Raw genomic sequence first — 14,824 nt, forward strand, 5'->3', positions numbered from 1 at the left:
CCAAGCCCTGAAATAAAGTTCCGCAACCAATTAGCCTAAATTGTAGCCTCAAAACATGCTACAAATTCAGCTTCCATGGTGGATGCAGCAACAACTGATTGTTTTGCACTCTTCCATGATATTGCTCCTCCGGCTAAGAGAAATACAAAGCCAAGAGTGGATTTTCTTGTATCCACACATCCAGCAAAGTCTGAGTCTGAATATCCAATCACCTCTAGGTGATCAGACCTCTTATATGTAAGCATGTGGTCTTTTGTTCCCTGTAAGTATCTCAGAACTTTCTTTGCAGCTTTCCAATGTTCCATTCCTGGATTACTTTGATATCTTCCCAACATTCTGGTTGCAAAGCTTATATCTGGTCGAGTGCAAGTCTGAGCATACATAATACTCCCAACAACTGATGCATACGGAATTGCTTCCATTTGCTTCCGTTCCAGATCATTTTTAGGACATTGTGCGAGACTAAATTTGTCTCCTTTCTGAATTGGAACGGGAGATGCTGAACACTTTTCCATCCTAAATCTCTCTAGTACTTCATTGATATATGCTTTTTGAGACAAGCCTAACAATCCTTGTGATCTATTTCGGAATATTTCTATCCCTATCACATAGCTTGCCTCACCCATATCCTTCATTTCAAAGTTACTAGAAAGAAACTTCTTAGTCTCATGAAGAAGACCAAGATCATTAGTTGCAAGCAATACATCATCAACATACAGGACTAGAAACATAACCTTACTCCCACTGACCTTCAGATATACACACCGATCAACAGTGTTTTCCTTAAATCCAAAAGGAAACAATGGTATCATTAAATTTCAAATACCATTGGCGGGAAGCTTGCTTAAGACCGTATATTGATTTCATTAATTTGCACACCATGTGTTCCTTCCCTTCAACTGAGAATCCCATTGGTTAGTCCATATAAACATCCTCCTCTAAATCTCCATTCAAAAAGGTAGTTTTCACATCCATCTGATGTAGCTCTAAGTCATAATGGGCTACTAATGCCATGATAATCCTGAAAGAATCCTTTCGTGAGACTGGTGAAAACGTCTCTTTATAATCAATGCCATCTTTCTGAGTAAATCCCTTAGCAACAAGTGTAGCCTTGTAACGTTCAAGGTTGCCATGAGAGTCACGTTTAGTCTTGAAGACCCACTTACAACCAACTCTCTTACAACCCTTTGGTAATTCTACAAGGTCCCAAACACCATTATGTTCCATGGAATCTATCTCTTCTTTCATGGCATTTAACCACTTCTCAGAATTATCACAACTTACAGCTTGTGAAAATGAAACTGGATCATTATCATTAATGCTTAAGTTTGTTTCTGTTTCATGTAAGTATACCACATAATCATTCGAAATAGTTGGTCTTCTTTCTCTTTGAGACTTCCTTAATGCTACTTCATGTGGTTCTTCCATAATGGGTTCATTATGTATCATGGGCTCATCATTGTGTTGTACTTCTTCATTACTGTTTGTAGCAATAGCTGAAGTAGTAATCACCTTACTGCTAGAGGCAAAAGCTAAAGGGACTTGCACTCTAACTTCTTTAATTTTCACTTCTCGTGGAACTGTACTCCCACTGATTTCACCGTTTTCAACGAACCTTACATTTCCAGTTTCGACAATTCTCATACTATGATTAGGACAATAAAACATATACCCCTTTGACTTTTCTGGATAACCAATGAAATATCCACTGATTGTTCTTGAATCCAATTTTCTTTCTTGCGGATTGTAAATTCTTATTTCTGCCTGGCAACCCCAAACGTGCAGGTGCCTCATACTAGGTGTCCTATTTGTCCACAGTTCAAAAGGTGTCTTTGGAACTGCCTTACTAGGAACCCTATTTAACAAATACATGGCAGTTTTCAAAGCATACATCCACAAAGATACGGGCAAGGTTGAATTGATTAACATACTCCTAACCATATCCATTAAAGTTCTGTTACGCCTTTCTGTTACACCATTTTGTTGTAGCGTACCAGGCATTGTGTATTGCGCACAAATGCCTCGTTTCTGAAGGAGCTTAGCAAATGGACCTGAGTGTTGCCCAGTTTCATCATATCTTCTGTAATACTCACCATCTCTATCAGATCTAATAATTTTCACCTTTCTGTCTAATTGTCTTTCTACTTCATTCAAGTAAATTTCCAAAGCATTCACTGCCTGAGATTTCTCATGCAGTAAGTAGACATAACCATAATGTGAATAATCATCAATAAAGGTGATAAAGTATCTTTCCCTTCTGAAAGAACTAACATCAAAAGGTCCACAAATATCTGTATGCACAATTTCAAGAAGCTGAGTGCTTCTTGTGGCTCCTTTCTTTGTGTGTTTTGTTTGTTTTCCCTTAATACAATCCACACAAATATTTAGATCCGTAAAATCTAGATCAGGAAGAATTTCATTCTTTATTAATCTTTCTATCCTTTCTCTAGAAATGTGACCTAAACGTTTATGCCACAAGAAAGCAGATCGTTCATTCACTAAACTACGTTTAGTGCCAACATTATGATGCAGAGTTAAAACGGTTTCAGCATACAAGCCATCTAATTTATATAAACCATCACAAAGAACACCAGTACCAATGAGATGATTATACTTAAATAAACTGAAACATCCATTACCAAAATTAAAAGAGTATCCAGTAATATCAAGTTTAGATAATGAAACCAAATTCCTAGATAAACTAGGTACATAAAGAGTTTCCAGTAAATCTAAATGATGTTCAGTGTCGAGTTTTAAACGATAAGTCCCGACCGTTTCCACTAGAGCTTTCACTCTATTCCCCATGAAAACAAACTTCTTATTTGGGCTTATGGTCTGGATTGTAAGGAATCCCTGCATAGTATTAGAAACATGAGTTGTACATCCAGAATCAATCCACCATGTATTATGGGGAACTTCAGTTAAGTTTGATTCAAAACATACAAGAGCATTGAGCTCACCTTTCTTTTCGAACCAAGACTTACGCTTTGGGCAATCTTTCTGGAAGTGTCCAGATTTTCCACAAAAATGACAATTATTGTTCTTTGATGCTTTCTTCTGGATTTGCACAGGACCGTCCTTGATCTTTAATGGTCCTTTGCCTTTATCATGTTTCTTTACAAATTTTTTTCCAGCTCCTTGATTCCCTCGGTGGCTTACATAATGGATTGAGTGACTTCCTTGATTCTTAAGCCTCGTTTCTTCCTGAACTAACATACTGTGCAATTCATGCACATTCCATTTATCTTTCATGGTATTATAACTCATTTGAAATGGGCCATACTCAGATGGTAATGAGTTTAGAATAAACTGAACAAGGAAGTTCTCATTCACAGCCATTCCCAAGGTCTTAAGTCTTGCTGCAATGTTTGTCATCTCAATGACATGTTCATGCATAGTACGCGAACCATCAAACTTCATGGTGGTTAGTGTACTCATTAATGTCCCAGCAAGAGACTTATCAGCTGTTTGAGAGCGCTCTCCTACTAACCCCATAAACTCTTTAGCACTATCGGTTTTAGGGAGAGTTGTCTTAATACTGTCTGCAACAGTCATTCTCATGAACATTAGGCTGAGTCTGTTAGATCTTTCCCAAGCTTTATAATGAGCTTTCTGTTCATTGCTACTAGCATTAGTAATAGTAGCAGGCTTCTCTTCCAATATATCAAGGTCAAGATCCAAAACACCGAGATGAAATTGGACTTGCTCATTCCAATCAGAGAAGTTAAGCCCATTAAAAATTGGTACAGATGATACATGAGAATTCAATGAGTTGGGAACAGGTACTGCATAATAAAACTTCACATAAGCATTTTGTTACATGAAACACAAGTCATACATATAATTTACTCAGATAACAATCAATGTATATTGATGTTCTCCTTTGGGTGACACACCAACACACAACATACAAACATGATGATGCTGATAAAATTTTAACATTATTTGACAATTAAATATGCACCAATTAGTAGTATCTATTTCCTTTGGGTATATAAATAAAACTAATGATACACACAAATCGCCTACAATAATATTCATTAATTATAAGAACAACTAATCAACCTTTGGGCGATCCATAAATGTCTTATAACAATGAATTTCAATTACCCATAAGCCAACAATCATATAATTTAGCATCCATTATTCTATGAGTAATTGAAATAATTATTAATTTGGAATTAAATAACCTTACAAATTTGGTCACTTTGGTGACTAACAAATTTAACATACATTTAATTCCAACCAAATATATATGGCCTGCACATACTTATTGCTATTAACAATTCATAGTCATTCCATTAATTTCATTCTAGGCCATAAAATAATATTTGCATTTATTTGTGTTTTTACATTCTAACACGTTCAAGCAAATATGTAGTATATACATATATTTACTGCTACCAATAATTGCAAAACATTCACATTAATTTAATTATAGAACATAAACTTTCAATCCTTTAATCATGTTTAATGATCATTTTCGAGGAAAAAAAATAGGCAAGTGGGATTGGAAATAGCAGAAAGGGGTTTGCAAATAGAAATTCGAAAAGGAATCCTTCCCTGCACCCAACGTACATGGCAGTGCTTTTCACAAAATTGAAATTAGCACGTACCTACGTGCAGCTTTTGAAAAAAGGATAATATTTGCATTTTCCAAAACGTAATTGGAATTAAAACTTTCTATAAAGTGGTACGTAATTGCCCAATTTTATTATTATTATAATATATGATTGTCATCTTTGATCTTAAATAAAAGGCATGAATTTGCAGTTCGACTAAAGCGTCACTTTTCGCTTTCTTTCCCAAAATGTAATTTCCAAAAATTCTACCGCTTTCATGGCTTTCCTTCTCATGAAATTTTATATATCTAGAATTTCATACTTTGCAGCGAAAAATATAATTAACACGAAAGGCACGTTATCAAAACATGTAATTGAAAATACATGTAACATAAATTAAAAATCCCTAAATTTCATAATTAGGGTTTATGCATAATTGGGAGAAATTAAATCATTCTTGGAGAATCATAAATTTCATAACACATGCTCTGATACCACATGTAAAAATTCTTGAGGGTTTCCTAGACTATCAATTATAGAAAACCAACAGGATCTTGAAATTTATGGTTCTCACAAACAATCAATAAAGGATAATAGATAATGATGTGTACCTTTCTCCATAGGAACTTCTCTCTGGTGCACTTTGATTTCCTTGAAAATGAGAGAAATAGGATTTCACTTCCTTTGGCCTTTCTTTTCTGTCTCTCTCCGTTCGTGATGGCTATGGGTGAGAAAAGAGCACTTTCTGGTCAGGAAGGGGACCTTATTTCACGTTAGTGGGTATTAAGCCCTTTTTATAACCACTACTCTCATCAAGTAGCAGTTAACCTAGAAACTTCTCCTATTAAGTCCAATTACAATTTAGCCCTTAATCGTTAATTATTTATTTATTAGTCCCTACTAAGTCATATGTCTCTCACATGAGACATTAATTCTAACAAGTAGTACTTCTATACATTTTTATCTGTCCACATTGGAAGATACGACACAAATTAAATTGAGAAGTGCAATTTATATTATGATATGACTTCCAAGTCCACTGTCATTTCTCTCTCATTTGTGAAGTCCAAAATATTTAAGAATTACAATAATGTCATAATTGAAAAGATAGTAATTAGTAATTTATATTTTGTTGAGCTTTAAAACCGAAAGATTAAATAGGAACTATTTTATTAAATTTAATTTATGTAAATTTTCTCCTCAGTAGTACATGTTAGACAAACTTAGCCTTTATTTATTTTATTTTCTTTATCCATCTTTCCTTTACTTAGCTTTGGAGTGTTTTTGGTGTGCTGAGAGGTTAGCTTAGTGTGTCTCTGTCCATCTATATTTTACGTGTGTTTATCGTAACAATATGTAGTTTTGACCGTTTTAAAGAGGCAAAAGAGAGGTAAGAATGAAAAATCAATTGATGTGCTTTAAAAGTTTATACCATTTCCAGTTAAAATATTAAGTTTGATGTTACACATGAAAGGTGTGCTTCAGTTTCTTTCAAGACAAAGCATAGGTAAGAAGTCTACATGTTACTTGGAAAGAAACTTTGATAAGTAGATCTAACTCTAAACTCACATGGAAGGTATTCATGTTTTCTTAATTCTTTTATATTTTTCCTATTTATTTATCCTCTACTGACACTAGCATGTTCTCTGCTCATATATTATTTCTGTAATTTCTAATTCTAATTTTTGCTTCCCAATATAATATAAAATTTCATGATGTGCTAAATTGAAGATTACCTTACTGTTGCAGCCCTATGGAAGAAGCTTGAAGGCTCACCCTTTCCTTCATTGAAATCCCAATATAATATGTATCTTTTGGCATTCATTAGAAGAGATAAGGACCCTAACTTCTACTCCAAGGAGGCAACAATCAACGAGTGCACAAAGATAACCCTTTTTTTATTATTATAATCTGTAATACACTATTGTTCATGCATAACCAAAAGAATCGTATGATGCTGTTAAAAATTTGAGGCTAATTAATTTTTGTTTTTGATCAACAAATAAAAGGGCTATATTGATATAGAGTATGTTGCAAGGGGTACCATCCCATTTACATCAATTCTGAATTTTGCTAACTATTATCTAAACTTCATTTTAACGTCTAGTGTTGCTCAATTAGCTGATCATTTTAATTTTGTTTTTAGCAAGGTCAACAACAAAAAAGAATCCAGCAAACACTGTATTATTCTATTACCCATTTTTTCTTCCTTAATAATTTCCTTTAATTTGTTTTGTTCTTTTTCAGTAAGGACATTTCTCCATCGACATCTAGAAAGCTTTGTCTACACCATCAACCTCAAAGAGTACAATTTTGACCTCTGATACAATATTCTTCTTGCTATTCAAAATGTTTTTCTCTTGATTATTTTATTGTTGTTATTATTGTTCATTGAAACTTTTTGACATGTTTTCTCGCCATTGAAAATGTGTTTCGATGGATAGTTACTGGCATGAGTTTGGACCATGACTTGGAAATTGTTTCATAATGGACTGTTGATTTTGTTCGACATGATATTGTCTTTTTGAAAAGGATATCTATTTGGAGTTTTCATGTGGTTTGATTATGGATTTTTAACAACTGCTTTTGATATACCTACTTTTACTATGAATTTCCTGTCATGGATACAGATACGCTTGATTAGATCCTCAATAAATATGGCTCCCATAGATGAAACATAAAGGTCTATCTCAGATAATGATAAAAAAATAATTATATGTTGCTTTTAAGCTTGATCTAGCCTGCTCTTTAGAGTGTCCAATTTTTCTGCTTTTCCTTTTTGGCCTATAAAGAGGTCCAAGAAGTAGCATGCAAGAGGATACTAAAATTCAATATCAGCTATGATAAAGAGGTGGCAATGATGTTTTACTTATCCACTTGGCGGACAAAAATTAGTTTCTCCCTTGACTTGGTTCCAGTTCAGGTTGTTTAATCTTTTTGACATGTTTAGTCAATATTTCAACACTCATTGTCATACATAAATATTATAGTTATGTTCATCTGATTTTTTTTTGTTTCCAATTTGTTTCTTAATATATGATGTAGGCATCCTGCAAGGTCCATTTTCCACTCTCTGATTCCAATGATCCTCCCTACTACGAGCCTGTAAGTGAAAAGTTTTATGTTTCAATTTTAGGTTCATAATTGTGGGCACTATCGCATGTTCAAGCTGCACCAATGCTAACTTTTAATCGGACTCAAAAGTTACTTCGTATTTTACGCAGCAATCCCTACCTCTACGGACACCTCAAGGATTCAGTTTCCATATTTCACCTGTTCAACTTTCATCCAACAAATTAGCAAAACAATATACACGGTCTAAGGGGCTGCTTTTGCATTGTATGTCTGCCTATGCTTCATAAAAGCTTACCATATTTCGTGTCTTATGAATGTAGGATATATGTATTACTCCTTATTCTATATGTGAATTAGTATGTCACTGTTATGCAATTTAAGTTGTACATAGGATGGGTTGTCATGTTAATTATAGAACTTCATAGAAATGTATTGATGGTGTGTGAATCTTTATATTATCAATTAATAAACAAATAGATATTTTGCATTGTACATGCGCAAATATAATCAACAAATTGTATTGTGTTTCAAACCCATTTAAGTTAATACAATTTTAAATAAATAAATTTAAAGGCCATTTTTTATCGTAAACATCATTTAGGTCTTTGTCATCTTGAAGACTGCATACAATGTTTCAAAAGAAAGATTACCACAAGCTCCTGGAAAATAACATTATATGCTTATTTATATATTAAATTTTTACAATCAAATGATAAATTATCCGCGGTATAAAATCGTTCAATAAAAAACATAAATATATATATATATATATATATATATATATATATATATATATATATATATATATATTGTGACATAGGGAATGAAAAATAAAATTAAGCACGCAAACAGAGTGAGAATTTTTTTTTTTACCAATGTCATCTTTTTTATTTTTAAAAAATTTAGATATCATTTTATCTTGACTATTTTATTTTAAAAAACTTATTTTAATGACAAATTCAATATTGATAAAGTGTACAATGAAAAAATATAATCAATAAATTAAATCCTATTTGCGAATTTATTGTAAATGAAAAACCATATTTGTGGATGCCACTTGCAAAAAAAAATCTCAAAAAAAAAATCGCATGCTTGCTAAATAAATAATCAACGAAATCAATATACTGCACTCTATAAAACTCTTTAGTATCAATGTTAACCTTTTTTTCTTTTTTTTTATAATATTTTCTTTTAATTCTTGCATTAAAAATCAATTGACAAACGATACAGAGTTACCGACTAGTAAATATATAACACAAATTTCAAGATATTACAACTCTTCCCTCCGTTTTTATATTATAAACTATTTAATTATTATTAATTTATTAATATGGATTTTACAACAGGCCAGGTGACGTTCAACCACGGTTAAATCAATGAACGTTGAACCAATACCTTAATCAATTCAATGATCGATCCAATTTTAAAAACATTGATATCAAAAGTGATTTATGATTAAATGATAATATAAAATTATTTATACTATCATTGTATCATCAATAAATTATGAAAATATTGTATACAAGGTATTTTAAAACATAAAATATATTTACTCTTTAAAAAATATTATCTTTTTTCACGTTAATTTTTTATATTAAAAAAAAACCCAGACAACTCCGAGTAAGGACACTAGTAAGGTAAAAAAGCAAAATGGCTTTAATTAAACACATGCTTACCCTTACTCATATATCCGGGGGAAAATTAGGGCTCAAAGGTTAACTATCAAAAATGTATACCACAAATCATTAGACAAGAAAATGCACGATTTGTAAAAGATAGCGAGAAAATGCACGATTTGTAAAATACAAAACAGTGTATACAGATCACCTACAATGGAAAATCTACTGTAGGTGAGATTTTAAGGCTGGATGGAATTCAAATTTAACTGCGAAAGTTATACTATACAGGCTTTCATTTCATCATTGTGATATAAATATTCTTTTGGTAGTTGATTTGGTCAGACTGAGTCATCAGATTCCTCAGAATCACTCCTGTCAGCTTCTCCTGCATTAGTAAGATTCTCTGGAATATCATGTTTTGGTGCAGGCTTAGGTGCAGATTTTTTATTAGCACCTCGGGCATTCTCATCCCCTTCTTCTTGCTCAGCTGTTTCCACATGTGAATTTCGGTCAAGGAAATAACCAAAGTTAAGCTTGTTTCCACTATCAGGTGGGCAACTGGGAGGAAAGGAATAAGTAAAAGGGGAAGAAATAAGCAACAGCAATGATCACAATAACTACTCATTTTAAAGAGAACAATTCAAAGTAGAGTCAAATTTGTGTTTAAGGATTGAAAATTTTGCTAAATTGCTATTTGAGACAAACAAAGATGTAAGGATATCAAGATTGTCCGCTGTTCCTCCAGCCATGATTTTGAGAAGATCTTTCTCAACACGGGAGACAAGCTCAGGCTGAAAAATGGGAAAAAGAATAAAAAAAAGTATTTATGAGAGCATATATATATATATATATATATATATTAGGCAGAGAGGCATGTTAATGTGTATGTTATGTGAATGAAAACTATACATTAAGATCAGGCTCCCTGCGAAATCTACGCTTGCGAGCATCTCTCATGGGTGGAGTGAGGCCATGTCTGTACTCAATTACATCTGGAGCAGCATCACCAGATTCCCTCACCATAATCATCTGTTTGTTGGATGCAGTAACCAGTTAGAACGTTATATGAATCAAAGAGTATGATTAAGAATGAAAGAATTATTTGAATCTGACCTGACCAATATTGGCAGTCTTAATCAAAGAGTTATCATCATAAGTCTTATAGGATTCAACAACGCAAGGAAGATCCAATAGAGAAGCTGGGAATTGTTCATTCCCAATCATAAACGTACCACTTCTTCCATCCTCTCTAAATGACAAATCTAGTGACTTGTCTTCAGATGAAGAAGCATTGTTTTCATTCAGAAGACGCTCTATCCGCTCTGCCACATTAGGTGGAACTCTAAGTATGAATTGCTCCTCCATAACTATAACCATTAGGACATATTTGGAAACATTAAAATGCTAAATGATTTGATTTAGAAAACACATAATAGAAATGAACTGAAATGATTTAGAATTGAGCTCATAGTAATGTACCCAATACAATATCACAAGTACAGAGATGGGATTAACAATCTGTTGGTTCTCTTAATTGGAGGAATTCCAATTGCCATGCCAACTGTTCTGTCTATCACTATGGCTATTTGTTTTCACAGGCTTTCGCAGCAAGGTGCAATTACAAAATGTATAACGACTATCGAGGAAATGGCAGGAATGGATGTCCTCTGCAGTGACAAAATTAGAACTCTCACCTTAAACAAGCTCAGTGTTGACAAAAACCTGATTGAGGTTTTTTCCAAGGGTGATGAAAAGGACTATGTTATCCTTCTTGCTGCAAGGGCTTCTAGGACTGAGAATCAGGATGTTATAGATGTTGCAATTGTTGGTATGCTTGCTGATCCAAAGGAGGTAAATATGCCAACATGATTATCTTTTATGATTTGGGATGAATGGTGATAAATAAATTCACTTTTCCTATGAACTGATCAGGCACGAGCTGGTATTAGGGAGGTCCACTTTCTTCCATTCAATCTTGTGGACAAGAGGACTCCTCTAACTTACATTGATTCTGATGGAAATTGGCATCGATCTAGCAAAGGTGCTCCTGAGCAGGTAAACATGTGGCTATTTGGCACCATTAGGTTACATTTGTGAAGATTTTAGATGACTAATAAGTTTTTTTTCCTGGCTTAGATATTGAACCTCTGCAACTACAAAGAGGATGTAAGGAAAAGGGTTCATGGAATGATTAACAACTAAATAAACCTCGTTCACCACTACAATAATCAGAGGTGCATTACCTGTACCGTACATCATGCTAGGCAGAGGGAATTTTTTAGGAATTAGGAGCAAAGCTTTATCATTCTCACCACAATATGTACCCATCATTCATCCCAATAATAATTAGATAGAAGATCCTAGTTCAGCATGACAGATGCAATATACCCTCACACTCCACAACTAACAAATTTCACAACCATAACATTTCACCATCCTATCATTTCCTTGGCCTCTATATAACCCGTCTCTTTCACACATGCCACTCATCAAACACAAATTGCAAGAACCTTGCATTCCAATCATTCACATTAATCCAGAATCATCAAAGCCATCCAAAGGGCTTGACTTGGAAACTGGAAGATGAAGCATGCAACTCTTTTCTCTTTCTCACTCTTCCTACTCCTTTCCTCCACCACCATGGCCATTTCACCAACACCAAAAGCCGCAGCAAAAACTCCTCCTACCCCAAAGGCAACAACACCATAACCAAACTTATATCTATTTATAGATAAATTTTATTTAATGCTTCATTAGGTTTCCTATCTATTGTATATTACTGTATGTATATAAAAAAAATAAGAGACAAAGACAGAGACATGAGAGAAAAGTGATGTCTCAACTTATGCTTGCTAAGTCTTCATGGCAAAATGTTTTGTCAACACATTGCTACTATTGTCCCTAACATTTGCGTGCTCTATATATTCCTATAAGTTGCTTCTTCACGGTCTCATACTATTTTACTAATATGGAAACTTGAGACCAAACACAATATGTCATTTCCCAAATCTCATTGATTAAAAGCTAATGGACAATGAGAAACAACCATAACAAATTCACTAAAAGATCAATGGATCCACACCTAGCACGTTATGCCCTACCTAGTAGGAGAAGATCCATAGAGAGACATTTAGCCTTTGGCAGTTTGCAGATTGTTCGTGACTTTGGATGTTATATTTGGTGCAACAATATTTGGCATGGTTAAAGAAGAATAGGATCAGGCCATTTCACTGTAACTGATGTGTGCGGTCGAAATTTAGATTTTGGCACACAAAGAGAGGTTGTATTATTGTAGACCACCTATATAATTCTGTTTTGACAAATTACTAAAAGATCTCTTTTTATTTATAATATGAGAAAATGGACCATATACTTATAACAGTTTTATACTACTGTTATTCAACAAACTACATATATGTTAAGTTTATCGTCCTTATCTTACAAATCATATTATCACTCATTCTTTATTAGTTCATAGTGACTTCATACAAATAATGGTATTTTGTGTGTGTCACCAACCTCTGCAAGCCAAATAATCTGGCAGCAAGTACATATGTTAGGAAAATCAAAACAACAAGAAACCCAAATCCCAGAGCCGATGACAAAAACCAGTTCCTATTGCCACCACAACTTACTATACCGGGTATCCATGACCTGAGCCATCCTAGTTACATTTAATCAAACTCAACTTAGGGGATGCCAAATGACATAGTTGATGCAAATGGACTTTCTAGGGTGGACACTAATACCTGACTGCTTTAAGATGAGAAGCTCATAAATAGAGGGGCCACCACACTCATTAATCCACCATACCCAGTCACTCACTGTGTGCTTACTACTTAGCAAACAAAGGAACTTTATTGACTAGTATTAGTGGCAACTTTACTGACTAGTATTAGTGGCAAACAAAGTAACTTTATAAACAGAACACACTCAGACCTCATAAATTTGTAATAGCTGACAAATTTTGCATTCAAGATCAGTTATTTATAAATAGAACACACTCACACCACACTCAGTTATTTATAAATAGAACACACTCAAATCTAAAACTATCAGCAACGCAATACGTACCTTAATCGTGATAGTAACGAACCCCAACTCGTTTGCAGGTTCAGCAGTGCAGTTACAGGTTTGGTGCGAGACGACAGTGTGCGGAGGAGGAGATAGGGTGAGGAAGACAAAGGAGAAAGAGGGTTTGCGAGACTGAGCGCTTAGGGCAAAAATGAATTGGGATTTTAATTTAATCATAGCACTACATCAATTTTTTTATAAAAAAAAACGATGTTAACTAGTTTAGGTTAACATCAATTTTAAAAAAAATGATGTTAACTACTTGATGTTAACCTCGATCTTGGAAAAACCAATATTAACTACTTAATGTTAACCTTGATTTTGAACAAAAAACGATGTTAACTACTTGATATTAACATCCATTATTGAAAAAACCGATGCTAACTAACTCAACTTATTTACAAAAATGTCAATGTGCTCTTCTTAATATCGGTTTTTTGAAAAATCGATGTTAACCTTGCAATGTTAATTTTATAAATTCTAGTAGTGAATATTCATTTTCGGGGGTTGGAGACTAGAATAACGGAATTATAAAAAATGTGAGACTCAATTGGTAAATTAAATTACAGGGGAACCAAATTCGTGGATTGAGATAAATATGGGATTCAAATTTACAATTAAACCTAAAATATAATTAACTTATTTTTAGAGAGAAATAAATTAAAAATTGGAAATAATTAATTTAAATATAAGTAATTGAAATTTGAGTTAAAAAGATATAATATAAAAGAAATTAAAGCTGATAGTCGAAAGAAAACACACGCACAAGTGAACACACACATAACTTATACCAATAAATCCAACTATTAAATCAAGTAAAATATTAATAGCAAAAATTGATACGAAAAATAGAGTATTGGGTTAATGTTGGTTTAATTTTTCTCTAGTAGTATATTTATCTCTAATTTTATTCATAAAATTCATAATAAATATTTTTATGGAAATTTTTATTTATTACATAATTATTTATTAAAATTTAGAAAATTAAATATTTATGTAAAAAAAAAACTCAGTCCCCTTTTTATGCATTCCTAAATCGGTCCCTCATGGTAACGCGGCGAATTGAAATAGCTCGTGATCGACAATATGAGAGCGTGTGTCACATGTGAGAATGATCATAATTATCAGTGCCACGAAGAGGAAGAGTGAGCAATGTGACGCATGAGTCAAGACAGAAGGAAAGAAAACGTAAAGGTTTAAATATATTTTTATTTTTATAATTTTTTATTTTTTATTTTTTGTCTTTATGATTTTTTTATTTTAGTTTTTATAATTTGTATTTATTTTATTTTTTATCCTTAAAGTGTTAAAAAAATATTATTTAAAGTGTTATAAAAATAAAAAAAAATAAAATAAACGCAATTTGTAATAACTAAAAATAAAAATATAATTTTACAAAAAGACCAAAATAAAAAATATTAAATTAAAAATAATAAAAAAATATTTAAATCAAACTAAACTGGTCATGTCATCGGTAGCTATCGTAATGGAAGT

At 32.9% G+C, this 14,824-nt stretch overlaps 2 protein-coding genes across 2 annotated transcripts; both read right to left on the reverse strand.

Moving 5' to 3' along the window:
* Positions 1–35: 35 nt before the first annotated feature.
* On the reverse strand, positions 36–515 carry LOC121173448 (secreted RxLR effector protein 161-like). Its single transcript, XM_041009042.1, has one exon. The coding sequence runs from the start codon at positions 513–515 to the stop codon at positions 36–38; it is 480 nt and encodes a 159-aa protein (XP_040864976.1).
* An 8,898-nt stretch (positions 516–9,413) lies between these two features.
* LOC100781772 (transcription initiation factor TFIID subunit 7) lies at positions 9,414–13,495 on the reverse strand. Its single transcript, XM_003544656.5, has 5 exons — positions 13,331–13,495; positions 10,370–10,623; positions 10,166–10,285; positions 9,978–10,047; positions 9,414–9,755 (listed from the first exon to the last, which is right to left on the reverse strand). The coding sequence occupies exons 2-5, from the start codon at positions 10,619–10,621 to the stop codon at positions 9,595–9,597; spliced, it is 603 nt and encodes a 200-aa protein (XP_003544704.1). The 5' UTR covers positions 10,622–10,623; positions 13,331–13,495; the 3' UTR covers positions 9,414–9,594.
* Positions 13,496–14,824: the final 1,329 nt, after the last annotated feature.

This window comes from Glycine max, chromosome 14 (genome assembly GCF_000004515.6).
Source record: "Glycine max cultivar Williams 82 chromosome 14, Glycine_max_v4.0, whole genome shotgun sequence".
Classification (NCBI taxonomy): Eukaryota; Viridiplantae; Streptophyta; class Magnoliopsida; order Fabales; family Fabaceae; genus Glycine; species Glycine max.

What these genes read in the sequence shown, in the direction of transcription:
- LOC121173448 (XM_041009042.1), bottom strand. Translation starts at nt 515, where the DNA reads ATGGAAAAGTGTTCAGCATCTCCCGTTCCAATTCAGAAAGGAGACAAA.
- LOC100781772 (XM_003544656.5), bottom strand. Translation starts at nt 10,621, where the DNA reads ATGGAGGAGCAATTCATACTTAGAGTTCCACCTAATGTGGCAGAGCGG. An exon ending in AGACTGCCAATATTGGTCAG is followed by an intron (nt 10,286 to 10,369) that starts GTCAGATTCAAA and finishes TCCAACAAACAG; the next exon opens with ATGATTATGGTGAGGGAATC. An exon ending in AGGAACAGCGGACAATCTTG is followed by an intron (nt 9,756 to 9,977) that starts ATATCCTTACAT and finishes ACCGAAATTCAC; the next exon opens with ATGTGGAAACAGCTGAGCAA.